This window comes from Alexandromys fortis, unplaced genomic scaffold, assembly GCF_014885135.2.
Source record: "Alexandromys fortis isolate MF-2015 unplaced genomic scaffold, M_Fortis_MF-2015_v1.1 scaffold_172, whole genome shotgun sequence".
Classification (NCBI taxonomy): Eukaryota; Metazoa; Chordata; class Mammalia; order Rodentia; family Cricetidae; genus Alexandromys; species Alexandromys fortis.
This window is the reverse complement of record NW_026068061.1, coordinates 3,054,955-3,082,217: the sequence shown is the minus strand read 5'-3', so window position 1 is coordinate 3,082,217 and position 27,263 is coordinate 3,054,955. Positions and strand designations below refer to the sequence as shown.

Genomic DNA, 27,263 nt, shown 5'->3' with positions numbered 1-27,263 from the left:
TGGCGATGTAATTTTGTAATGAAACAAACCCCCCTCCCTTTAGGTAATAACAGTGAAATGATATCTCTTAGAGAAACCTTTCATCTCCCTTTTCGTTTTTATCTTCAATTCCTGAACTGTAGCTCCAGCTGTTTGAATTTTCAGAGAGAGAAGCCGCTGAGAAATTCATCTATGATCATTTACACTGTGTAAGTGTTTAAACGTTGAGGTAATCCCTTTATGCGGAACTGATCGCACAGAGATCTTCCTTCTTTCGGAAAGCGTGTTCCTAATGGTGCTCGTTAAGAAAACCAGGTCAACTGGAGGGCTAAGGAAGGGCAGGACAAGGGACAGGCAAACCTGCCTTTCCCTCCTCCCAGCCTGGAAAGAGGCCAGATCACACCGAGGCCACTCATGGACGTCTCCTTCTCGTCAGCTAATCAATCCCAGAAACTAGCACCTTTCAGGCTGTGTTCCAGGATTGCTTTAGAGAGGAGAAAAACCTTAATGCAGGTTTACCTCATCAAATGACGAACAAGAAAAACTGGAGGAAAACTAGGCTGACTGGAAGACGGGTCACACTGACTTCAAGGAAGTGGCTGAGGGCCTTAGGAAGGCAGCGCTTCTAATGGCACCGTCACAGTGTTCACCACGGCATCGCTTCTTCCCCACCCTGGGTAAAGAGGGGGCAAAGCACTGGCTAATGATGGCAGAAAAGTGGAAGGTGCTTTTGAAAGACTTCAGTTGAGGAAAAGAAAATGAAGCATGGTTTTCAGAAGAATTAGAAGGCCAGAATGTATGCTGAGGAGAATTAGCAGGCTAGCCACGCAGCCGCGAGCTGCAGAGCGCATGGGTGGAACTGAGATTTATAAAACTCACTGCAAAGGCAGTAGAGGCGGGAAACTGGGACATCAGGACTTACACACATCCTGTAGACGATCTTGGTTACACTAATGTCGACAGGGTTTCCATCAGAGGATTCAAGCTGAGGCTACAAACATGTTTCCCCGTAAAAAAACTAAGAATTGAGCACACAGGGAGGCTGCAAGGATCGGAAGTTCAAGGCTAGCCAGTGCTACACAGTAAGACCTTGCTTTTTGTTTTTGTTAAAATAAAAAGAACCAGGCAGACATGAGGAGGAAATGCCTTAAGCCCATGAGGACGAACCAGTGCAAATAGAGCTGCAGGGGGATCACCCAGCCAGCCAAACTACGTTGTCTATTACCACAGCCCCACTAAGGAGGAGCAGGCACCAATTCCTGAGTGAGGAGAAGAATTCCCTTAGGTAAGGCTACACACTGCAATCAACAGACCTTCGTCAAATTAAATCCTACTTACTATCAGTTGTCTTGCATCCAGTTTTACTTAGGGAGGGATTTCAACATTGAGATTTGAGGGCTGCTTGCGTGCAAGAGGACTATTGCTGTCAGCTGAGCAACTGACACCCCCCTCCGTCACCCTGCCCCCTCCATCAAGAGAAATGCTGAGACTCTAGACCCCCTCCTCCTGCCCTGCAAACACACTGATGACGCTCCTAGCAATGTGACCCTGTTTGAAAATGAAGTCATTTAAAGGTGCAGTCAAGATCCGAAGAGGTCGGACAGGATCAGGGGGAGCTGGGTTCCAACAGCTGATACTTCTTAAGCGGGAGAATGTGCAGACTGACTCATGGGAAGAGCGCGTGAGAACCAGCGGAGGCAGGGAGACATCCGAGTAATGGGCCTGCAAGCCAACATGTGCTAATGGCTTCAGCAAGAAACGTACAGAGGTTCCAGACGGTCCCAGTCCCGGGGCCCTCACAGGAAGTGCTGCCCTACTCTGAACCTTGGTCTCAAACCTCCACTTCCCAGAGCTGTTAGGACACGGATTCCTATTATTCTAGGACACTCGATATTCTGCTAAAGTGCGGTAGCCACCCTGGGAAGTCAACGCCCTGTCTCATCTGAGCTGAGTGCGAGCCTCTGTGGAGCTAACACCCTTTCGCATCTCAATCTGCACATTGTCAAAGAACAACGGGGAAATTTCACATCAGAATCGTGCCACCGGAACTCATCCCAGGAAAGACCGCAACGCTTAGCTTACCTTCTTTTCGCTCTTCAGTTAACTGACAAGCTGCTGATCTCCCGGCGGATTAGCTGGCGGGAGGAAGGAGAGTCATACCTGGTAAAAAGGGACTTGGCAGGTGCGACTCGGGATCTCGGGATGGGGGATGACTCTGGATTGTACTGCTGTGCCCAATTAGCCACCGTGTCACATGGAAAGAAGGAGGTAGGAACTCTAGAGAGCTGTAAGGAAAGCGAAAAGACTAGGTGGTGGGCCATGAAGAAGAGATGAGGGCAGATGCTCCTTTAGAACCCAGGGTGGTTGGTAGTCTCTGCAGCCTTTCCATTAAGAGCCTCGCTGGGCTTGGAGCTTGAGTGTTGTTTCCAGCCTCCAAGGCTGTGGTATTGTTGTAGCAGCAATTAGGTAACTAACCCACAACAACTTTCCACTTAGCCTCAGGCCCCACACTGCCCATTTCTCTTATACCCTGAAGAATGCCCATTTGAATTCTTGTCTGCCGCCTGTGCCACTGGCCTGGGGGTTCTGTGCTGTAACAGGTTACAGGCATACATGCAGACACACTATTCCATGAAGAAAAATAAGGTGCCCTGGGAAAAGCCTTCCTGCTGCTGTACCTTCTAAGAAGGCTCTAGCTCTGGACACCTGGGAGGCCAGCAAAAGGCTGCTTTGTAGCAAGGGAAATACTGAGAAAAACCTAAGATTAGACTAGCCCCTGAGAGGCTTGGATTTGATCAGGCAGTTTGGATATGATCCACGGGGTCACGAATTATCATTTGAAAGTTTTAAGCAGAACAGCCTTAAAAAAGGGACAGATTCTCTGGATCCAAAACATTCCAAGAACCAAGATGTATACTGTACATTACTCCATTTAACCTTTGCAACAAATCCTGCGGTGAGAGGGATGCAGTATCTGCTGAAAGTTTCAGATAAAACTCAAAGAAAGCCGGGTGGTGGCACACACCTTTAATCCCAGCACTCAGGGAGGCAGAGGCAGACAGATCTCTGTGAGTTTGAGGCCAGCCTGGTCTACAGAGTGAGTTCTAGGACAGCTAGAGATACACAGAGAAACCCTGTCTCAACAAAACAAAGAAACAAACAAAAAATCAAAAAGAACCTGATGAATAAAAGTGTCTTTGTTCACCTGTTAATGCCAAAGCTCTTTCTCTGAGTCTCCTGCTCCTTCGGAATTCAATGGGGTAGCTAGAAAAGATATGTTCAGCAAACCAGGTCAGCTCAGTGTAACACCAGGGTCCTCCAAGGGAACAGACTTACATCACAGCCATGATTTAAAGAGAATCACTAAATAGAAGTAGAAGAAAGAAAGAATAAGTTGAAGTCAGAGACTGTTGGCCCATTGGTGGCCTTCAAGTGGAGAAGGAAGTGGCTGGGAAGAAGAGAGCCTCTGCTCTTCCAGTGACTAGGAAGGGAGCGGGCTTTTGTAAGACCGAAGACCTTGACGTCATACCCACACGTGTGCCCTCTACCCCTCAATCAGCAGTGTTTTTAAGCAAAGGTGTTGGTCTCGTTTTCCACAGTTCCAAGGTGAAGGCAGCCACAGTGTCATCCTCTTCCTCTACAGCCTAGTCCTCTCCAGAACATTCGAGAGGTAAATTTCACAAACATCCACGCGGGCATTGCCTACAGGAAGGGGGCCACATATGTGTGAACTCGGTAGGAAAATATTCCCATTCCATATTTTATGCAATGGTTTTTCTTCTGCCTGTGTGTCTTCTTGTTAGTTGATTAGTCCATATGAATAGGCGAGGTCTTTTATGAATATTTTTTATCCACAAATTATCCCCTCAGATGTCTAACTTTTGTCGATGCAATACAAAGTTCTGTTCTTGGTACAATGGGAAGCATAGCTAAGAGATGATGGGACGCTCGTCTTCTGTGGTTTCCACCCTGGGGAAGATAGCAGATATGCCCAGAAATAGTGGACAAAACCAGGCAGCACCTGACATCCCAAAGTGGCGTAGAGATAATGATTGCTGGTGGATTCCAGAGGAGGCAGGCTCCTACAGTAAGCACAGAAAGTTCTAGGGAAGAGGAAGGCATTCTTCCAGACTCTGAAATAAATGCAAGATTTTGAAAGCCAGACAAGGGGTAGGGGCTCCTATGAAGGAAGAATTACAAAACCTGAGCCAGCGTTCATGAAACTTATCTTTAACGACAATGACATTTGTGTGAGCTATACTCTCATTTCGTTAGAAAGCTCATTTAAATCAACGTGTATTTAGGCATAGACCTGTTTCTAAACATTACTCTTCTTGCCTTTCAAATCTTCAATATTAATAGATAAGCAACTTCTTCAAGCTATTTAAAGATGGAGTAGACATGCCTTCACAGGCCTGTAAACCTGGCCACTCAGGAGGCTGAGTCAAGGGGATCACCTTGGATTATAGGGTAAGCGTAAGACCAGAATGGGCAACCTAGTATGCTTTAAATTCAAAATAAGGAGTGAAGAGGAGCTAGGGAGCTGGCAAGCTGGGTCAGCTGGTAAAAGACAGTTTCGCCAAGCCTTTGGACACCAGCTTGAACCACAGAACCCACAGTGTGGGAGAGAATGGATCCTCACAAGTTGTCCTCTGTCTAAGTTGAACTCACATTTGCCATCCTTCTGCCTCAGCCTCCCACACAGGTGGGATTATAGCACGGTGGCACCATGCTTAGCTACCATTAAGATTTAAAACGCTCAAATCTATACCACCTTCTCTTCTGCTGTACTCTGAAGAGCGCTCTCCTCAGTTCCATGAGATCCCCCACATCTTTCAGTGTCGTTTGCAGAGGGCATGCCCTCCAGTCTCAGCTCAAGATAAATAAATCAACTCATGAAGACATACTGTTTCCACCTCAGCACTATGTTTCTTCCAGTTGACAAGAGCCACAGACCACCTTGTATGGTCAAGGGTAGGGCCAGCCTCTGGTCCCTGATCTTGATGCTAAAAAATGAAGTCGCGACCACTCTGGTTTCCACTTGATGAGTCTGTTCAGTCCTGCTTTAAGCCAGCACGCTCTGGTGTGGTCATGTTACTGCTGTCAGCCTAACATCTGTTAGATAGGATAAGCCTCTTCTCCAACGAGCCCAGCATCCATCTAGAACACACACAGGGGTTCTATTGTGTGACATGTTTATGTCTTCTTCCTCCTTTCTTACCACTGACTCCTTACTTCACCATCCAAACCATAGTTTCCCCATCACCCCTGAAGCCCTGGTCCTCTAAGACGTAAAATCATGAAGGCATGAGCAAGGGACAGTGGCCTTGTTACTGCTGCACTCCCTGGGATGACCACTGTTTCAGGCCAGATGCTGACAGCTCCCTTCATCCTGCAGGCTTCAGAAGGACCTGGACATCAGCACCGCTCATCTCTTGCTGTCTCGTGCTGGGAGCATCCTGTGCAGGCAGGTAGGCGGGAAGACTGGGCATCGCTTTCATAGAACTCTGAACCAGGCTTCTTTCCTAAGTAAGTCCATTTTCTCCTTGAGTAAAACCTGGTCACGCTGTCTTTGAAAGATGAGATAAAGCTACCAGAGCCTACTCTCTGGTTTCCACAGTCCTTCCTAGAGTCCCCACAGAAGCCGGAGATCTCAGAAACATGATCCCTCAACAAGACTCACCAGGTATCCCTAGTATCTGACAAAACAAATGGCGTACATTTTAGCTTCATGCTTCCTAAGTCATAACAATGGGAAGCACATTTAAAACAAATACAAAGGCAGAAAAGTCAGCACGTGGGTGGGAGGAAAAAAAGCAAAAAAAAAAAATCCCAAAACCCCAAAAACTGTTATTTTAATTCTACCAATTTCATATCACACATATGCTTTTCCAGAACTATGTTTGCATGGCTGCATTCTTTATAGTAAAAACAAATGGGCATTTAAAACAATTGTTTTATCTTTTTGTGTTGAGGGTTGAATCTAGGCCTGTAGGCCTGATAGGCAAGCTCTCTGCCCCAGAGCTGCCTCCCGGACCATTTCTGTAATGCTTTTTAAAGAAAACAGTCTCCCTAAAATGTAACTATTAACCAACTGTTCAACCTAGGCCGTTATCAATATGATTTTGACTGGGAGAGCAAGTCCAAATGTCTTCAATGGCTATGAGAAAGGAAGGTCTGGGGAAACATTACATGGAGTCCTGGCCCGCAGTGACGTTGGCTACTTGCAGTGGGGTAAGGACGCTTCTGAGGGTGACCGACTCTCACAGGTTAGTGCTTTGATTCTTAACTCCATAACTAGAATGCAAGTATTTTTGTCATGCTTAAAAGTGTTAAATCTGAACCTCTTTTCCCACTTGGTACCTTTGGTGTGCCTCCCTCCCTCTCTCTCTCTCTCTCTCTCTCTCTCTCTCTCTCTCTCTCTCTCTCTCTCTCTCTCTCTCTCTCTCTCTCACACACACACACACACACACACACACACACACACACACGGGGTCTAAATGGAAGCATTCAATGCTATTTTATTCTCTTCATATTTTATTTCCCATGTTTTAATGCCTACAAAGTACATATAATGGAAGCCACATGTGAACACTTATTGAAAAACAATATTTGAAACACACAGATGGATGGAAGTTTCCTTTCATGCCCAGGTAGCCACAGCCCGGTGGTTGGCGTCCCCCAAATCCGTTACTTATGCAAATGAGTGTACATGCGCTTCCTGTTGCTGATCATTTTTTACAAATACTAGAATGGGGGCCCTGTTTTTGATGTGCCTGTCACAAATGTCTTCAGCTCAGGGGATGCACACCTCTTCTGACGGCCAGAAAGCAAACCGTGCGTGTAGAAGCAGAATAAGGAAGAGAGGGTGCAAGGCGAACACTTTTCCCAGCCCATGAACCAAAGTTGCTTAGGATGCATTGTGTCGCGGTTTTCTTCCTGACCCCGGGAGAGGCAAGGACTGTGGAGAGCAGCAGCTCTCTGGAGTAACCTGGAGGTGGTTCCCTCTGATAGAAATGCCAATGCCCATCATCTTTTAACCCTGCTGGCAAACGAGGCCTTGCTCAGCTCTTATCCTGTCTACCAGTTCTCCCGTTCCTGCCACAAATACCCTTCCTGAGTACAGAATTTCTCACAAGGAGCCGTCCAATCCATAACCTCACCTACGTCTCCACTGTGTCCAGTTGTCATGTGTGTGTTATTCACAAACCCAACATCTTCTGCATGTGTCTGGGTGACATCAAGAAAACAGGATATGACCGTGGCAGGCTGGTAGCTTTTATGCACATGTGTGCATTGAAAGTTTCTTTACTGTTCCTTAATTGCAGATTCCAGGAACATCACACACACACACACACACACACAAATGAGAAGTGCCAAATAAACTGATAGGAATGAACTCAATTCCGTTCTCCAATGGTCTGTGTTTTCAGGAATGCTTTTTTCTCTTTTTCTTCCTTGTGTGTTACTCTCTTGGAATCTTTCTCATATTTATCCTTATACGCTAGTGAGAATCCGGCCCTTAGTGTGTTTAATGGCTGCAAAGAATCCCATTACATGAACAGCAAAGACTAAACTTGGGTACATCCTGGATGAAAACAGATGGGTTATAGTCATAAGGTCCCTAGTCACGTTTTCTAGAAAAGCTGACCGGTTCACTTCAGACCTTAGTAAATACAGTGAAGAAAACTCAGGCAGAAGCAAGGGTTCATTTGACATATTTTGCTTTTCTGTTAGCCATACATAGTCACTACATGTCTACGGTCTAGTATTGTCTATGTCTCAGATCTCAGCAACGTGTCAAGATTCTATTTTGCAAAAATTGGAGGAATAGACTAGATCAAGTTCCAAGGGTGAAACACACAAGTGACAATAATTTTAGGGCTTCATCTATCGTGACAAAGCCCCTTCACGACGTTGTAGTTTATAACTTGTGTCATTATACCCCTGCGTCACTTGTGCTACTATTGATATTTTTCCTTAAATCAACTCGGTTTTCAGATTGTTTTTAACCTTCATTGCTATGGCGATATAAAGCAAGCAATTGCTTTTCCCTTGTATGCCTTTAAGTAAATAGATGCTTGTCTTTATAAGTTTCTTCTTATATGTGGCATGTCACATGTCACATGCCAGCCGTATTTAGAAGCCTTGGTGCAAAGGCAAGTAGGTCCTACAGCAGAAGAAAATAATCCTACCTGGAAATCTACAGCTATTGGAAACCTCAGCAGGGGCAAGACCTGCCCAGTCACTCATCCTTCTGAGCTGATGACTATTGCGTTCTCTCCTGATTTCTGAGATATGGGACTGGTGTGGAGCAAACAGATGGAAATCCAGAATGTTCTGTGCACGTGTGTGACTTCTGCCAGACGATAATGGATAGCATTCTCACGCTTCAGTCAGCCAGGCTCACTTAGCATCACTTGGATGGGAGGATCTGTGTCCAGATACACAACTGAGTCCTAGGTGGGCCTCACGAGGCATGTGCTGATTATTCTAGAAGAGTGGTTCTCAACCTTTCTACTGCTGTGTGATGGGGAACCTCCTTCAGCCCAATGGCCTTCAAGAGGCTGGACTAGGTTGGGCATGGCCTTGGGTATCAAAAAGTTGCGGGCCCACTTGCTTGCTCTCTCTCTCGGCTCTAACACCCAAATGCTGGATTCTGTTCCTGCTCTCCCATTGTGATCTGTGTTGCGTTCCCCCTTAACTAAAGAACCCCTTATTATATCCTGGGATTACTTTATTCGCCTTCCCCTTTATCTGGTGTGTCCCCTTCAGCTGTGACCATTTAATACGGTTCCTCAGGTTGGGGTGACCTCAACCATAAAATTATTTTCATAAAATTAGTTCATTGCTAGTTAATATCTGTAATTTTGCTACTGTTATGAATCATAATGTAAAATCTGTGTTTTTGTGTTTTCAGTGGTCTTAGGTGACCCCTGTGAAAAGGTTGTTTGACCTCCAAAGGGCTCTCGACCCAGAGGTTGAGAACTGGTTTTCTAGACTAATGCGATAGCAATGATATCAGCCTGACTGCAATCTAAGCCTATTCAGAAAGTTCTGAATGACCGACGCCTGGGGGCATCCTCAAACCCCACTAACTTCTACTTGTATTGTCACATAGATTATTACATTATTAAGTTTTTAGCGGGAGTACCTGCATTTTCATTTTGTGTAGGGTCCTGTAAGCAAAAAGCCATGTTGACCCCAAACAGTGTTACTTCCTCTGAGGGACGCTGGGAACGTGACCTCAAATCTCCCAGGTGATTCTAAGAGTCAGTGAGGGTGAGAAACCCCTGCCCTATGTAGGGCTTCTCAGCTGTGGGCACTGGGGATATTTGTCTATGGTGTGGAGCTGTGCTCTCTCTGCAAGCTCTTGTGTGGCACCCTCTAGATGCCAGTTGCTCCAATCCTGTCATCACGACCTCGAACATTTGTAGCCATTTTCAAATGTCCCCTGGTGGTGGTGAGGGCAGAATTGTCCCTAGGTGAGAATTACTATTCTAGAGGAAGGAGGAAATTCAATGAACTCTTTTGGCTCTGTGATTAAATCCATGGTATGAGAAACTGGGAAGCCAGCTCTTTCAACAGAACCTAGAAGAAACAGCATACCGTCGTCTCATCCGCGCTGGCGAGGTGGGCAGCCTTTTGTTCCCTTTTAACGTTTGCAAGGCTTTGGGGGACGAGCTGCTGGCTTTAGCTGAGGCTAAAATTGGACAGGTGTTTGCAAAGCAGCTGCTAAGCTGGTCTGAGGAAAAGGACCACATCAGAGAAAATGTCACCACCAAGAGGCAGAGCGCATCAGAGTCAAGAATTCGTGGGGATCCAGCGCTAAACCATGCTCTAAAGAAAATTACCTGCAGAGCCTAAAATATCCTCTAATAAGAAGAGGATGTTTTCAAGGACCTTAAAGGCAGTTGAGAGCACACAGCACATAGGGGAGAAACTAAGAGCTTTCCTGCCGGGAAGAGGGCACAATGTAGGAGCCCACAGGGCGCCATCTGAAGGTTCGCTTGCCAATTCGAAGTAGGGCAGAGGCTAGAGATGCCTGGAGTCACTTTAAAATCTACATTAAAATCAAATCTAAAACAGTTCCAGCTTTGGGGAAAGTGAGTAGTGGGACTTTTCATCCTTCATTCTTGAACTCAGCATTCTCTCCCCCAGGGAGATGCCTGTAAATGTGCCCTCACTGAAAACTGCCCGAAATTGTGCACTAATGGCTTAAAACCCCGAGGACATTTATGACGATGCTTCTGTCATGCACTTGGAGTTTGGTTTTTTTTTAATGTATTATAGATCAGCCATAAGCTGACAATCGTCTTGCTTAAGCCTCTCAAACACGGATATACAAAACACGCACACACGGTTGATTTTCCGTGAAGTATTCTTTTTTGTTCTTTCCATTTCATCTTCCTATGTCAGAACAGAAGCAATGTTCATCTCATGAAGCCCTGACATCATTTTTGCACACACACTCACGTGTGTATTTCTCACTAGAGAGTGAGAAACAGAGGCTAGAGGGTGTATTATGGAGTGTCTTCATTCACTGGAGTGCCGATGGCCATGGGCACACAGCACCTATTTTTGCCAGACTTTCTACTGGCAATAACCCTAGCTAGCAATGATATCTTCCACGTATAACCCAAAGCTAGAATCCTAAGTCCAGTTCGTTGATCTGTGATTCAGTTAAGAGATTAGAGGAGAGAGAGCACGAGCAAGGAACTCAGGACCGCGAGGGGTGCACCCACACACTGAGACAATGGGGATGTTCTATTGGGAACTCACCAAGGCCAGCTGGCCTGGATCTGAAAAAGCCTGGGATAAAACCGGACTCGCTGAACATAGTGGACAATGAGGACTACTGAGAACTCAAGAACAATGGCAATGGGTTTTTGTTCCTACTGCCCGAACTGGCTTTGTGGGAGCCTAGGCAGTTTGGATGCTCACCTTACTAGACCTGGATGGAGGTGGGTGGTCCTTGGACTTCCCACAGGGCAGGGAAACTTGATTGGGCTAACGAGGGAGGGGGACTTGATTGAGGGAGAGGGAGGGAAATGGGAGGCAGTGGCGGGGAAGAAGCAGAAATCTTTAATAAATAAATAAAAATTAAAAAAAAAAAGGTCAAAGGAACTTAAAGGACCTTGCCCAAAGCCTTGCTGAGTTGCCGGTTAGAGCAGGGTTATGAGTCTTATTCTATCTGCACTCAAAGCTCACGGTCTCTGCTGTACTGCGACATTTATTTTCCAATAAATTAAAAATATATAAATACTAGTTCCTGGAACTGCACGCCATAGTTAGCACTTTAAAAATCAGCTATAAGTGCAGGATGGTCTTACACAACCTTGAGTTTTTGCTACAGACGCACTAGCGGTGGGCGCTAACATTTTGACAGCGGCAGGGGTTTTGAAGCGGATGGCGGTTGAGCCGTTTAAAGCTAAAGCCGTTATGAGTTTATGAATCACAGGTGCTTGGTCGCATGCTTTCTAAAGTGTTTGCCCCCACCCAGTTTCTGGACAGGCAGACCACGTCTGTCAGGTGCCGACACTTTTCCACCCTCATCAGGACAAGCTCAACGGTACTTAGACGGGCGCTCACCAAGTAGCCATCTGCGCTGGCTTCAGTTGACCCCAGAGTCAAATATTTCACGACACCCAAGCCTGGAATGGAAACACCTTGAAGAGCAGGCTTGGGAAAGAAAAGAAGAAGGATTCAGAACAATGTCACACATCGTGAGACCCTCCACAGCCACGGCCCTTCCTTTCTGCCCCAAGGCGTGGTGACATTGCAGGAGACCTGTGTTTGGGCAACTGAGCGTGTGTTGCTTCCAGAGTATCTGGTGGGTCCTGTCCGGGGGGATGCAATAGAGCTGAATAGGACGTGTATTCACTGATGGGGGATAACCTAGCAGAAGAAAGGCTTCTGAGCTCAGAAGGCAACTGGCATGCTACCCAGCCAGCAGCTGGGATCTGTGGCGAAGGAGAAACACATTCTGAAGCTCTGCCTTTGTCTCCCCAAGTCAATCTTTTCTTCCTCTGTGTTAAAACTGCAGAGATTGCAAAATAAAAAATAAAAAAAAAAAACACATTTTTCTGTCCCAATGTCACAGCTCAGTGGGTGAGATTTAAAAAGGAAAAAAAGTTGATGCTCTCATCAGATGAAGTGGCAAGCCCCCTAGAGCCCACCAGACTGACAGTTCCTGCAGGAAGCAGCCAGCTACCCACGAGGCGAGGCACTATTTTGAAGCCTCCCTGTTACTTTTCTATTTGAAGGTACAAGTTCGAGTGTGAGGCTCCAATACCTAAGTGAGAACATAAAGCAGTTTGAGTCTAACACCATCTGGAAAGCCTTGGGAGGTTCACGTTATCGTTACACCTGCCAGTGGGAAGAAAAATCAGCTCTGAGTTTTAGAAGGGACTGGAGCCATTTAGGTCTTGCCAGAATCATTCCCACGGCAGCCCTGGCAGCGCCTACTTCCATCCCAATGGTACCCTCTTCTCTCTTTACGTCTTCCCTTTGGAGAGCCAGATGGGAAGAAATCCAACCTTGGAAACAGCCAATGAAGCGATAACTCGCTACACTCTGCCACGAAGTCACCAAGGTTAGCACCCCGCAAGCCTGATCTAATTTGTTTTTACAACATACCTGCAAACTCTGCCAGAGAAGTTACGTCAAGTATGTGTTCCAGGTGGCAGAGAGGAAAGCTAGACCATTAACACGTATGCATGGGAATTGTCACCCGGGCTTCTGACACCATTCTCCCGCTCACATTGCCAGCCTGAGGCCCTGGGACCTGCAATATTAAGTTCATTACGCAAAGGCACTGTCTATGCACGGTTGTTCTGGTGGCACAAAAGGAAAGCCTACATGGACTCAATTCTTGCTCTCTGGTGTTAGGATGTGTCCGTCTCTCCTGTCCTTGTCATTTTACATTGGCTTAAAGAAAGGTTTACGTTACAGAGGATTTGGCTGCTGGGAGTAACACAGAAACAACCGGGCTTACTACACAATAAGTGAACCTAAGGAGAAAGGTACTTTATTTATAGTATCGCTGTATCAAATTTAATTTCCTTCTTACCATGGCAACATGCACAAATTCAGAATTGGTGGAATCTCACCAATAAAATATATTTAGAACCCTGCAAAGAGGGCGGGTGGCTGGTAAACCATGTCTATCCAAAAACAATTAAAACGCTTAAAACTGGAAAATGTCAATCAAATGGGCGTGTGTGCAAGAGCAGGACAGGGGTTGGGGTGAGACCTGACGAGATTCAACCAGAAAGGGCTTTGATTTGATGTTTGCAGGACTTGCTGTTTTCAGACTTGGGGGCCACAGCTGTAGCTCAAGCCCGGTTCGGTCACCATCTTCAGATTAAAAGAGCTAAATTAACAGTAGAAAGCAGGAAGAGAGATTTATTCAGTGTGATCACATTGGGAAGAGGGACCGAGAAATCCAGTCACCTCCCCTAAGCCTGTCTTTGGGCCCTGAAGTGAGATCAGAGTTTGAATAGAGGGCCAAGGACGTCCACACCTAAGCAGTCCCAGTCAGTGGGTGGTCCTGCCTGCCACTGACTCCCCTTGTCTAGGTTCCAGTCCTGTAAGGTGGTCAATAAAGTGTTAGAACTGATTGGAATCTGTGCAGGAGTTGAGTTTATCCTTTGGCTGGGGTCTTTTCTTTCACCCAGCATGAGATCCCTGGAGAAACCCCCATTTCTTTAGGATCCATTACTTGAATAGTCTGATAGTCACACAGAGAAAGAGTCATCAGTATCTCTTTGGAAGATCTTACTTTCTGGTCGACCCGTTATATTACTTTAAACCAGCTGTTTGCTCAGTGATAACTGTAAGGCTCATCTCCTGACTTGTTACCCTAAGTACAGTCATGCGGGGCATTCCCTTCTACCACAATCTCTCCAGGCAGGCAACACTGCCTACTCGGGGTGAAATCTGGTCATTGTGGTTCAGAAGGGATCTAGTCACTTTGAGTTCAGGAAAGACAAGAGTTGCTTTGCTCTATAAAGTGACAGGGCCTGGTGTCAGCACCAGGCCAGGCATGTGCAACTGAGAAAGAGCAGAACTTTTGCCATTTTACAAATGTTCTATGGAAAATGTTTGTATACATATTACCTGTATATGTACATATTATCTATATATGCATATCATCCTTACATCCAGAATTTACAGGGACTTTCATTATTTTTTTAAATCAATCATAAGATCGACCTGATTTCAAATGGCATGACACTTTATCACAAACAGCATTCAATCTCCTAGTTACTTCATTCCATTCTTACATGAATGGTTGCATGTTCCAGTTGAGTGTGGAGATACACGCTAGTAACCTCAGCACTTACAAGGCAGAAGCAGGAGGGTTATAAGCTTGAGGCCAGCCTGGGCTACAGAGCAAGTTTGAGGCTATGTGCTAAAATGGTCTCAAAATGTAAATATTAATAAGAATTGTTTGTCCTGTATATCATATTTTCATTACATACAAACCTTAGCTCAGGAAAGAACTATTGCAAGAATGCCTACAAAAGAATGTGTTCCTTTTAACTAATGTATATAGCTAAATACTTATTTACAACTTGGGAGAAATGTATGTGAAACCAATCCTGGGGCTATTTCTCTTTGCCTATACCTAATATAGATTTGCCCCTGGTTCAAAGGTGAGATACTCAGTGTCTTAGTATGGCCCCTATGCTTCAGACCTTTGGCTTCAATTGCTGTCTAAAACTACATTTCATATGTTCTTCAATTATACAGGATGGCGTTTTTCCATTGTCCCCCTAAACTATTATGATCCTTATTTAATAGTGACTGCTCAAGGAGGCATCTGTCTGGTTCTAGAGAGGAAATGCTGTCTATACAAACAAACCAAAAATGGTTTAAGACATGGTGAAGAAGGAAAAGACTCAAAAGCCGAGCCATTAAAATGGGAGAGAGAACCTCCCAGGACTGGCTGTCTTGGGAAAACACTTTGGACGGCTCTTCTGGCTACTCCTCTTTCTGAAACCACTGGCTGCCATCTACCTGATCCCTGTGTCTGGTGTCCAAAGATCTAGCTGAACTGCCAATTAGTCTTCTCTAGAGTCAAACAAATCTAGGTCGTCATGACGTTGCATCGTGGTTTCCAGTCAATACCAGCAGACAGCCCGTTGTCCACAGGGTCTTTAAATCAGGCCAACAGATTTATTTTTGTGCACCAGCCAACTTTCCCTTCATGACTGCCTCCCGCAGTGCCCTGGCAGAACAGCTACAGTGGGTACGGTAGTGGTAATACAAACCCATTCAGCCTTAAGAAAATACCCAAGACTGGCCTTGACGCTCTATCAAGCACAAATGTGGGGAGCAAACAAGTCTGGGACACTATCGTAGTCTCTGGACTTTGCAAAATACAACTGGAAACTTTCTAGGCCATCAACAGCCTTGCATGTTACAGGGTCAGGGTCTACTGAACGACAAATCATGAACTAATATCAATGTCTGGAGGATCCATCTTACCACTTAAAACCGATCAAAATCAGCCATGTTCTTATGCTCTCCTGTAAACCCTAGAGCCAAGAATTGAACTGAAAAGAAACCATAAACAAACAGGACCAGTAGGTTCTGTCACTGCTCTGCCCACGGCCACTTCACTAAGCTTGCCTTTTTCTACTTGTACCTAACTGGGATGAATTCGTCACCATTCTCAATCCCAGCCCACCGTGGCCATATGAAACCAATACACTCTGCTGTATGTATGTCTTCACCAATCACCTACATGCTAACTCGTAGGTACATATGTGCACAAGGGTGTCTCCCACATTTCCCAGAAGCCTTCTTCCTCCGGTATAAGTGACTAGTGTTACCAGAAAGCCAACATCTGCTGCAGGAGACGTCATCCAATCTTGGGAATTATACCGGGAGCAATCACCCTAGTCAGTGACCCAGAATTGGCCTTCTCGTTTCCCACATCTATAGTTACAAGTCAGTCACCTTATAGCCAAACTAGAAAACCTTCCCCATAAGGCAGCTGTTTTTTAAAAAGCACAGCCCATTCAGAGCAAAGTGAGGCGTTCCCACCCTCCCAAACCATTTGTAGGTGTAAATTCATTCTCCGTGAAGTCTTGGTTTAGGGGTTTTATCCCCGCATACAATGGCGTGCAAGCTGTATGTGCAACAAGAAGCCCAGGACTGCTTTTTCACCAGGAGAATGTGTCAGTGTCTTTCATTCAGAAAGATCTAGATGTTCATCTGCATTCTCCTTTCCCATTCCAGGTGGGCAGCATGCTGAAGACGCCCACATTTCCTATCTGGCTGTGCAACCTTAGTGGAAATTATAGCATCCTTTTCTGCACAAATAGGCAGCTCTTATCAGACTGGAAAATGGAGCGAGTCTTTGATCTGCACTTTTACAGCGGGCAGCCCTCCCAGAAGAAGCTTATGCATCTTACAATAGGTGAGCACTTGAGACTCCCACGTGTGTGCTTTAGCGCACTCAGAGGGGTGGCCGTCATTGTTTAACAACTGTGCGGTTTTCTGTGCTAACACTGCAAGAAATACTCAGACTCAGTTTCTAAAATGAAGCCTCTGCCTTGGTCTAAATCCATTGTTATGTGGGGCTTTAAAATGCAGCTGTGTGTGTGTGTGCACGCACTTGCGCATGTGTATGTGTTAGTGTCAGAAATAACATGAATAAATAAATTCTAGGTAAGAAAAAAAATAAAGTTTGAAGGGTCAAATTTCCAGAACTATTTCTCCACGACCCTTTGTTTAAGCATGGGGTCTCTCCATGCAAAGCCCCAGGACAGGCATACATAAGCAAAGGAGACACAGAGCTCCGCCTGGCCAATTCTGCATACGAGCAAACACAGGACGGTCGGTCGGTCACCCAGTGACGTAGCAGCTGAAGTAAGAATGCATTTCTGTTCATCTCAATTCAAAAGACATTCCTGAGTGCAAACTCTGAGCCAGATGCCGAGAACCCACTGGGTATAAGTTCTTGCAAACCTTCAGCAGGTCCTGGGAGAATCACAGAGGAGCAGACCACTTTTGTGTCAATTACAACTTCAGTTCCTTAAATCCATGAGGAAAAATGATTAACCTTAAGAAGTCTTTGAATACTGGCACCTTTGACAAGACGTTAACAGTGGACCAACTTGACCTCTGTCCAGCAATCTTGGTTCCATTTACGGGGTTTTGTCAATGGCTGGCTTTGCATTTAGCATCATAAGCCCGGGGTTTACTAGATTTTTGCTGTTCTCTCTGCATCTAGAAATGGCTCTAAGAACAAATTTGTGCAGCTCTTTTTCTTTAATTATGAGAAACATATATTGATTCGTTTACTTTAGTGAGACATTGGCCACATGTTCTTTAACATCTGTTACCCTTTTTACTTTACCCACCTCTGAGGTAAACCCCATTTTTCTCATCTTACAAACGTTCCCACGTGATCTATTCTGAGTATGGTGTTGGGAGTGTATGTAACACAGGCGTTCAATTCCCGCTAGCCATGTGGAGCAGGTACTCTGATATCTATTTTCGGTTGTGTGGTCGCTATGTTTAGCCGCTAAATGAATCAGTGAAGCACAGTGGTGGCATTTTAAGTATTCCTCAAGTGTCACCTGGTTCACGTGAGACAAACATAGGCCTAGGAAAACAGCTTCCAGCTTCCCTTTCTAGACTCTACCCCCAACTAAATCTCTTCTTGAAAAGCAATGACCTTTCCAGTCACCTGTTTTTCTGGTAATATCAGTGACACGTGCCTGACCCTATGTGCCACATAGTGTTGCGTTAAATGACAAGAACATTCACAACCCAACACACAGCAAGCCTGGCTACTACAGACCTACTCAGAAAGAGTATTTCAGTACGCTGTCTGCAAGACTTTCCCTCCATCTAGTCAGTTCTAAGGCTCCCTGGGCCAGCCCCACCCACCTCGTCTTTTCCCTGTGTGCTGGCTTCTTCTGGACCAGGTCAATGGGCCTGGATGTCAATGCTGCCGTTCCATCCTCAGATACTCACTCGCATCACTGGGAAGGGGAGCACCGTGAGGATAAGCATGGATCAGGAAGACGGTTTTCACCGGTGGAAATGGCGATCAGAACTAAATGGAGAGAGGCTACAGTGAACTGGAATGGCGCTAGTCCCTTTTTCTGAAGAGAAAGCTAGAGACTTGTCTGAAGGGTCAGAACAAACGGGATGCAAAGGTACAGCGCATGCGTTCCTCTCTCATGAGCCCCCACTGAGAAATACCACCAGCCGTTTCTCGTTTTTCTCTTCCCCGTGGCTTCGCAGTTGTTATCAGTGCTGTAGAGAATGTGTTTTCATCCTAGGGTCTCAACAGTGGCTCCTTCGCTTAATTCAGAAGAGAAAATGGGGTCTCTCCTCTTTGTGTTTTCCAAACTGCTCTTTTTCTGAGACTTCGCTAAGACTGAAGCTGGGAGCTCACTTCTATCCGGGGATGAAGTCATCAGGAAGATGCCATCAGATTTTAGCAATGGCAAGAGCTCAAGTCTCCTCAAGCCTTCCCGGTCCGGGCAGTGTTCCTTTCCAAGGACGTACCTCACAGGGCCACATTAGCGGGCTCTTCTCAGTAAAGTAGAAATGGGCTTCCTCCCACTCGGTGGCGAGGGGGCCGATTCCCCGTGGGCAGGAAGCTCTGGCAGGGTGGGGGCTGAGGACTCACACAGTCAAGGCAGCAGGTAGGAAGACTCCGTTCTTCCTACCAGTATTCTGTTTGCTTTTTTTCTCTCCTAGCCCAGATATAAATAACAACAATAAACATAAGCTGAGACAGTCTTGCTCCTACACAAAATAAGATTCTGCAAAAATAAAATCTCATCTCAGTGTACAGAGAGGTAAAGAACGCCTTAAAGACTGTGAGATTTCTCTCGTATGCTAAACGCCTAAGAGCCTTTCCCGAGGAGATACACAGACTAGACACGTGTTCTTTCCAGAAGACATACAGGAGAAGCATCTAGACGTTTCCCCACCCCCACGCCCTACCTGCTGAATCACAGATTGAGGGCTTTAAATATAGAAACCAAAGGTCAGATCCCAAGGAACAATGTCTCTGCACTCAGTGTCCACAACAATTTATTAAATGCCTTTTCATTTGGCTCAAGAATAGTATGTAACCTGAGAGGAATGTGGAGAAGAAACTTTCAGAGCCGGTAATAAATTGTGTCTAAGGAGGGAACCTATGGCTCAGATTGCTGGTGGCGGTGCCGCTATCATCGGGGCTTTCTTCCAGAATTTTAACTACATCAAACATTCGAGTGGCGCGCTACAGACCCTGACCTCCTTTGGTCTAACAGACACTGTGTTTTGCGGGAAGGTTTGGGTCTGAAACAAAGTTCAGTTTGTTCTAGGAGAATTCAGTTGACTTTTTTGGCATTGGTGGCTGGAAAGCTTGAAGGCATACTAGAAAGTATTCTGTCAGGAGGCAGGCAGTTCAAGAGATACCACTAAGTCTCAAGCAATGAGGACATTCTCTTGGTCCAGAACAATCTAGGCCCTGGTCCCTGAGGGATCCATGACTCTCTGAGATCAACTGCGGTTCCTCCTGTATGGCTGAGCATGGGTGTGCTTGCTACACAGACAACTGCAGGTTCTGCAGGAAGAAAAAAAGGTAATAGCTCAAAAAAAAAAAAAAAAAAAAAAAAAAAAAAAAAAAAAAAAAAAAGCATCTCTCACCCGAAGCAGAGTGCTCAGTACTACAGCCTGTGGAAAATAGCTCAATCCCTCTGTTTTCTCTTCCTACCTTTATTTTCTGATTTTTTTCCCCCCATAGTCTGAAGTTTTACCTTTTTTATACCTGTATTAGCTTGCCATGTTACAAAATTCATGTTGTAATTTTTGTTAAATTAGCTCTGGAACAAAATTCTATTAATAAATAAATGAAAGAAAGATTACATTCCTGTGTTTTGTCATATACAGAGGTATTCTTGACTTTGTACGCCTTGTCAATATTCTGTGTAAATGAGTTCTTATTTCATCTTGAAGTGAAGCACCCACTCATGTTCAGAATTGTTTTTAAGGTGGAGATATGTTATTTAGACTTAGCTATTGCTGCACTCGGTGTGGCTCTCATGTGAACCTGACTGGTGGTGAGGGAAGAAAGAAAAGTCAGACACATGGAAAAGCTGGGATGAGTGGACTGGACTCTGGAGGGAGGAGCCTCAAGAGCACGGCAGCTTGGCATGTTTACTATATACAGTGCAATAGAGAATAGGGTGATTGCACACAACTGAACAAGGAGGCAGGGTTATTTTTATTTTATTCTTTTAAAAGAAAGCAAACTATCTTTTTTTCGTTATACATTCCAATCCAAGTTCCCATTCCCTCCTCTCCTCCCATTCCCTCTACTTAGCCCTCCCCACCCCAATCCACTCCCCAGAGAGGGTAAGGCACATTGCTTTGGGGATGGTTCAAAGCCCTCCCTACTATATCTAGGCTGAGAAAGGTATCCACCCAAAGAGAACAGGTTCCAAAAAGGCCAGGACAAGCAGTAGGGATAAATCCTGGTGTCACTGTCAGTGGCCCATTAGTCTGCCCCATCTTAGTCAACCACATTCAGAGGGAAAAGTTTGGACCTATGCCTGTTCCTTCCCTGTCTGACTGGTGTTGGTGAGCTCCCATTAGCTCAGGTAAACTGTTTCAGTGGGTGTGTCCCCATCATGGTCTTGACCTCTTCTTAGCTTATATTCTTACTCCTCCCACTCTTCAACTGGACTTTGGGAGCTCAGTCCAGTGCTCTGCTGCAGGTCTCTGCCTCTGTTTCCATCAGTTGCTAAATGAAGGTTTTATGGTGACATTTAAGATAGTCATCAGTTTGACTATAGTGCAAGTCCAGTTCAGGCCCCCTCTCCTCTATTGTTAGGGTCTTAGCTGTATTCATCCTTGTGGATTCCTGGGAATTTCTCTAGAGCCAGGTTTCCTGCTAGCCCCATAATGGCTCCCTCAGTCAAGATCTCTCTTTCCTTGCTCTCATCTCTGCCCTTCCTCCATCTTGACTATCCCATTCTCTCAAGTTCTCCTCCCCCTTTCCTTCTCCCTTCCTCTTCCCCTTTCACCCTCCCTTCTCCCCCCACCTCCATGCTCCCAATTTTGTCAGGCGATCTTGTCTATTTGTATCTATAGATGTTTTTCTTAGGGTTCACCTTGTTACTTAGCTTCACTAGGATCATGAACTATATAGGCTCAATATCCTTTGTTTATAGTTAGTAACCACTTATGAGTGAGTACATATCATATTCATTATTTTGGGTCTGGGTTACCTCACTCAGGATGGTATTTTCTAGTTCGATTCATTTGCGTGCAAATTTCGAGATGCCATTGGTTTTTTGTTTAGTTTGTTTGCTTTTACCACTGAGTAGTACTCTAATGTGTAAATGTGCCACATTTTCTTTATCCATTCTTCCACTGAGGGGCATCTAGGTTGTTTTCAGATTCTGGCTATTACAAATAATGCTGCTATGAACATAGTTGAACAATGCTTTTTATAATATGATTAGCATCTTTTGGGTATATGCCCAAGAGTGGTATTGCTGGATCCTGAGGTAGGTTGAATCCCAATTTTCTGAGAAACTGCCATACTGATTTCCAAAGTGGTTGCACAAGTTTGCACTCCCACCTGCAATGGATGAGGGCACCCCTTACTCCACATCCTCTCCAGCAGGAGCTATCATTTGGTGATTTTTATCTTAGCCATTCCAGGTGTGTAAAATGGTATCTTAGAGTTGTATTGATTTGCATTTCCCTAATGGCTAAGGATGTTGAACATTTCCTTAAGTGTCTTTTGACTATTTGAGATTATTCTGTTGAAAATTCTGTTTAGTTCTGTACCCCATTTTTATTTGGGTTATTTGGAATTTTGATGTCTACTATCTTGAGTTCTTTATATGTTTTGGAAATCAGTCCTTTGTCTAATGTGGGGTTGGTGAAGATCTTTTCCCATTCAGTAAGCTGCCCTTTTGTCTTATTGACTGTGTTCTTTACTTTACAGAAGCTTCTCAGTTTCAGAAGGTCCCATTTATTTATTGTTGCTCTCAGTATCTGTGCTACTGGGGTTATATTTAGGAAGTTGTCTCCTGTGCCCATGCATTGAAGGCTACTTCCAACTTTCTCTTCTATCAGGTTCAGTATAGTTGGAGTTATATAGAGGTCTTTAATTCATTTGGACTTGAGTTTTGTGCATGGGGATAGATATGGATCTATTTTCATTCTTCTACATATTGACATCCAGTTATGCCAGCACCATTTGTTGAAGATGATTTCCTTTTTCCATTGTATAATTTTATCTTCTTTGTGAAAATCAGATGTTCATAGGTGTGTGGGATTAATATCCAGGTCTTTGATTTGATTCCATTGGTCAACCTCTCTGTTTTTATGCCAATACCAAGCTATTTTCATTACTGTAGCTCGGTAATAGAGCTTGATGTCAGGGATGGTAATGCCTCCAGAAATTCACTTATTGTACAAGATTGTTTTGGCTATCCTGGGTTTTATATTTTTCCTTATAAAGTTGATTATTGTTCTTTCAAGGTCTGTGAATATTTTGCTGGGACCTTGATGGGGATTGCACTGAACCTGTAGATTGCTTTTGGTAGAATGGAGGCAGGGTTATTACGTCCCGATAAACAAGAAGGCAGGGTTTATTGTACACAGCTGGTCAAGGGAATAGGTTTAACCAATTTAGGTAGGTGCAGTCTTCAAGCAATAAATATCTAGGGAGAAAAATCATAATGGACATTTTCTGCACTATTGACACCCTCACACCAAGCAAAGGAAGATTTTGCCATCTCTCTGAGCCTTATCCTAAGGGGGGGGGGAGTAAGGTTTTGCCTTTTTCCCCTGTGTAGCCTGAATTCTAACTGGTCTTAATAATAAAAACTCCAAGTCAGCAATTAGGAGGTGAAAACTGAAGGATCAGAGAAGCAGAGCGGCCACTAGAGAGTTCTTAGCTTTCCCAAAGCTCTGATCAAAGGGCCAGTCCTGTCGTCAGACCACATCCTCAGACCGCATCCTCAGACCGCATCCTCAGACTGCAACAAACTCCTGTCTCCACCTCCCTTATATTCCCCTCGCCGCCCAGCTGTATCACTCCTGTCTTAACCTCCCTAGTTCTGGGATTAAATTTGTGGGATCCCAAGTGCTGGGATCACCTTTGTGCGAGCTCTGTTCCTTTTTTAGATTGGATCAATTTCGTGTAGCCCAGGGTGGCCTTGAACTAACAGGGATCCATCTGTCCCCAAGTCCTGAGATTAAAGGTGGGTGCCACCTAGTGCCTGACCTCTAGTGGCTTAGTTCTGCACTCTGATCTTCAGGCAAGCTTTATTTGTTAAAACACAAACAAAATATCACTACCCCTCCACCCCCCACCCCCCCACCCCGGTCTAAAGCTACCATCCTTGACTTGACTGTGTCCATGTCAACAGCACACTTTGACTCCGGACTTGAGTCACTCAGGGTTTTCTGCTCTCCCCACAAGCTCTACACTTCCTGAGCTATCCGTTTACTTTGAAACGCCTTGCGTCTTGAAGGCGATGTCTTTATTATTTTCCCCTGTTAGCCTCTCCAGCAGGGGAAAGGCTAACTGCATGAAGATGACTATATTAACTTTTCTGAAGAGTGACTTGAACCGCCTGTGCCTTTAAGTGAGAATGAGTTGATGAGGAGACGGAGACGTTTTCTTTTTGAAATATCAACCTTGTTCCGGCGAGTTTTATGTCAGTGTGACCCAAGCTGGAGTCATTCGGGCAGAGGGACCTTTAATGGAGAAAATATCTCTGTAAGCTTTTGCCTGCGCACAACATTTTACTGCTTTCTTTTCATTACTGATGATGGGTGTGGGCAGGGCGGGCCCAGCCCCTTGTGGGTGTGGCCAAGCCCCTTGTGGGTGGGGCCATCCTTGGACAGGCAGTAGGGAGTGGTTCTGAAGGTAGGCTGAGCAAGCCAAGGGATACAAGCCAGCAAGCATCACTCCTCCACGGCTTCTGCATCAGCCCCTGCTTCCAGCTTCCTACTTGAGTTCCTGCCCAGGCTTCTTGGGGATGGATTACAAGCTGAACATTAAAATAAATCATTTCACCCTCAAGCTGCTTATGCTCATGATTTTGTCACAACAATAGAACCTTAACTAAGAGAAACCCAGGCTAGTATGTTCCCCCGACTAATAGTCTACTATCCGAGGAGAAACATGGATTATCTTTTCTTCAAGTATAAACTTCCTGATGTCACTAGACCAGATAGGACTAGGCAAGAGGTGGGCAGGCCTGGGTTTCTTGTACCTTATCCTGCAGAAATAGCCCAAAGAAACAAAATGAGAATTGTGTTGAAATTGTCCAGATCGCATGCAGCCTTCACTCATACCCAGACCTGACCTCACTTACACATGAATAACTAACACTATTATTACTGTTATAATTGCCTTGGTAGGGCCTTTGAGACACCATCATTCATTCATTCATTCATTTTTTGTAGTATGCCTGTTACTTTGACCAAAATATATAATAACTTAAAGGCATTCTTTCTATTGGCTCATTAGCTCATAGGTTTCAGTCATGGAGGGGAGGGTGGACCAGAGCAGAACAGTTCATATCATAGTGGACAGGACACTAGAAGGGGGCCAGGGCAATGTATAACTTCAAGGATACATTCTTAGTGACCAATTTTTCTTCTTAGATGTTAATTCCCAAAGTTTCCAGAATGTCTCCCAAACAGCACCAGCAGCTAGGGACCAAGTGTATAATATGGATCTATAGGGGCCATTTCTGCCCTGTGTACCAGACTCTGTGCTGCAGGTCTGAAAACACAGCAAAAATCAGCAATGGCCTCCCTCCTCCCTCCTCCAGCCTCCCTCCTGCCTCCTCCTCCCTCCTGCCTCTCACAGGACTTAGACTTTCCTGAGGAGACGGCATAAGTCAAAAACCCACCATAATGATTCCAAGTTTCAAAGCTGAGGTCAGAGTTTACAGAGTGGGGAGTCTGGTAAACCGATCTTATAAGAAGTTTGGGATAAGGTATCTCTGAGGAAGAGTCAGTGAAGCTGAGGTGGCAGGGCTGAGCAGGGGTGAACGGAGGATGACCAAGTGGGTCTGAAGCTCCATGGTGAGGTTGCCCAGGGAACAGGGAGGCTAACAGGACTGAAGAGCAGAGCCAAGGTGGAGAGTGGGTGAGAAACAGCTGGACTGGCAGGCAAGGGCCCACCAAGGGGCATTCTACACTAGGGGCATTAGAATCTTGAAGGATTTTCAATAGGCCTGGCAGGATTTACATTCTGAACAGATGCCTTGGTGTGAAAGCAGACTGGAGGGCATACCAAGACTAGCTGGATGGCTATGGCCTCCTGAATGCTGGGATTACAGGCAAGCGCCAGCATCTAACCCGGGGCTTCATACATGCTAGGCAAGCCCTCTGCCAATGAGATGCACGCACACTCTGCAGCTTAGTCATATTTAAAGCAGTCGTCTCAAATCTCTATCCAAGAAGGACTTGGGGTGGCCAGTAAATGATATACTTCTGCAAAGCTTTGCTTGGTTTTTCTTCAATGACTGAACCAAACAATAAAGTATTTTCACTACTGTCCACTAGGTGGTGCCATAAGAGTGACATTTTCAATTGTAATTCCAAGTAATAGTGGGCAATTTTTACACACACACACACATACACACACACACACTATAAATACGTCTTTAAATGCAATATACACATGCAATTAACTATGCAATGGAAATAAAAAGGAATAACATATAGATGGCCACATCATAGTTGGATATCCCATAGATGAACTTGAAAGAGTTAGGCCGAGTGAAAGACCACATATGGTACAAGTTAGTGTGTAGTAAATTATTGCAACAGACAAAATTAGATGGTAACAGCTGATTGGCTGTTTTCTAGGTCTGGAAAGTAGATGATAACAGTCAATTGGCTGCTTTCTAGATCTGAAAAGTAGATGATAACAGCTGATTGGCTGTTTCCTAGGTCTAGAACGTAGATGATAACGGTCGGTTGGCTGTTTCCTAGGTCTGGATGGTGGTCTGATACCTGAAAAGGAGGAAGATGGGGACAGAGTAGTGTCTTTTTGGCAAATGATCATGATTGGGTTACGATCCAAATCCCAGAGATACAGAAATGGTTAATTATATGGCAATCAATAAATGTAGTCTACCATATAAAGAAACTGAAAGACAAGAACTCCACGATCATCTCACCAAGTACATAGAAGGTTTTTTAACAAAATCCAATACCCCTTTATAATAAAAGTCCTGGAGAGGTTAGAGGTATAGTGGGCATAACTAAATATAAAAAAGGTAATTTAGAGCAAGCCCATAGCCAACATCAACTTAAATGGAGAGAAAGTCAAAGCAATTCCACTAAAAATCAGGAATAAGACAAGATTGTCCACTTTCTCCACAACTATTCAATACAGTGTTTGAAGTCTGAACAAGAGCAAGAAAGACAACTGAAGAAAATGAAGGGGATACAAACTGGATAGGAATAGGTTAAGGTATCTTTATTTGCAGATGGCATAATAATATACATAAGTGATTCTAAAGATTCTACCAGGAAAACTCCTACAGCTGATAAACTCTTTGAGCAAAGTGGCTGGGTACAAAATTAGCTCACAATAATTAATAGTTCTCACAGATACGAATGACAGACTAAGAAAGATGTCATGGAAACAACACCCTTTACAGTAGCATCAAATATTAGAAAATATCTTGGTAACTCTAACTATGCAAGTGAAAGACTTGTGTGGCAAAACTTTCAAGTCTTTGAAAAAAGAAGTTGAAGATATCAAAGATGGCAAGATCTCCCATGTTCATGCACATAGTAGATGAACATAGTAGAAATGGCCATCCATTTTATAGATGGCTACTAAAAGCAATCTACAGACTACAGATTCGATGAAATTTCCATCAAAATACCAACACAACTCTTCACAGTTCTTAAAATGGCAAATAAGCAATCAAGCAAAACCCAGGATTACTAAAACAATCCTGAACAATAAAAAAATTCCTGGAGCTATCACTATCTCTGACTTCAAGTTGTACTACAGAGCTATTAAAAAAACACATGTTATTAGGATAAAAACAGATATGCTGATCAAAGGAATAAAACTGAAGATCCAGATATAAATTTGCACACCAATGGACACTTAGTCTTTCCTAAAGAATCCAGAAATACACAATGGAAAAAAAAGACATCATTTTGAACAAATAGTGCTGGTCAAACTGAATGTCTGCATGTAGAAGAATGCAAAAATATTTCTATACTTACTATGCTGCACAAAACTCAACTCGAGG

At 44.6% G+C, this 27,263-nt stretch overlaps 1 protein-coding gene and 1 long non-coding RNA gene across 5 annotated transcripts in view; one reads left to right on the top strand and one right to left on the bottom strand.

Annotated features, from left to right (window-relative positions):
• The window catches only part of Mindy4b (MINDY family member 4B), a 29,000-nt gene extending 10,889 nt beyond the window's left edge, over positions 1 to 18,111 (top strand). The window contains exons 7-12 of the mRNA XM_050120261.1: positions 123 to 188; positions 3,579 to 3,649; positions 5,378 to 5,450; positions 6,087 to 6,248; positions 16,231 to 16,411; positions 17,969 to 18,111. Coding sequence (XP_049976218.1) covers positions 123 to 188; positions 3,579 to 3,649; positions 5,378 to 5,450; positions 6,087 to 6,248; positions 16,231 to 16,411; positions 17,969 to 18,111 — 696 coding nt within the window. The remainder of the gene's footprint in view (positions 1 to 122; positions 189 to 3,578; positions 3,650 to 5,377; positions 5,451 to 6,086; positions 6,249 to 16,230; positions 16,412 to 17,968) is intronic.
• Positions 18,112 to 23,327: 5,216 nt separating this feature from the next.
• The window catches only part of LOC126487461 (uncharacterized), a 49,484-nt gene continuing 45,548 nt past the window's right edge, over positions 23,328 to 27,263 (bottom strand). For 3 of the 4 annotated variants that reach the window (XR_007588399.1, XR_007588398.1, XR_007588400.1), the window contains one exon: positions 23,329 to 23,724. This is a non-coding gene — a long non-coding RNA (uncharacterized lncRNA). Of the gene's footprint in view, positions 23,725 to 27,263 lie in introns of all 4 variants that reach the window. The other variant, XR_007588401.1, reaches the window with a different exon arrangement.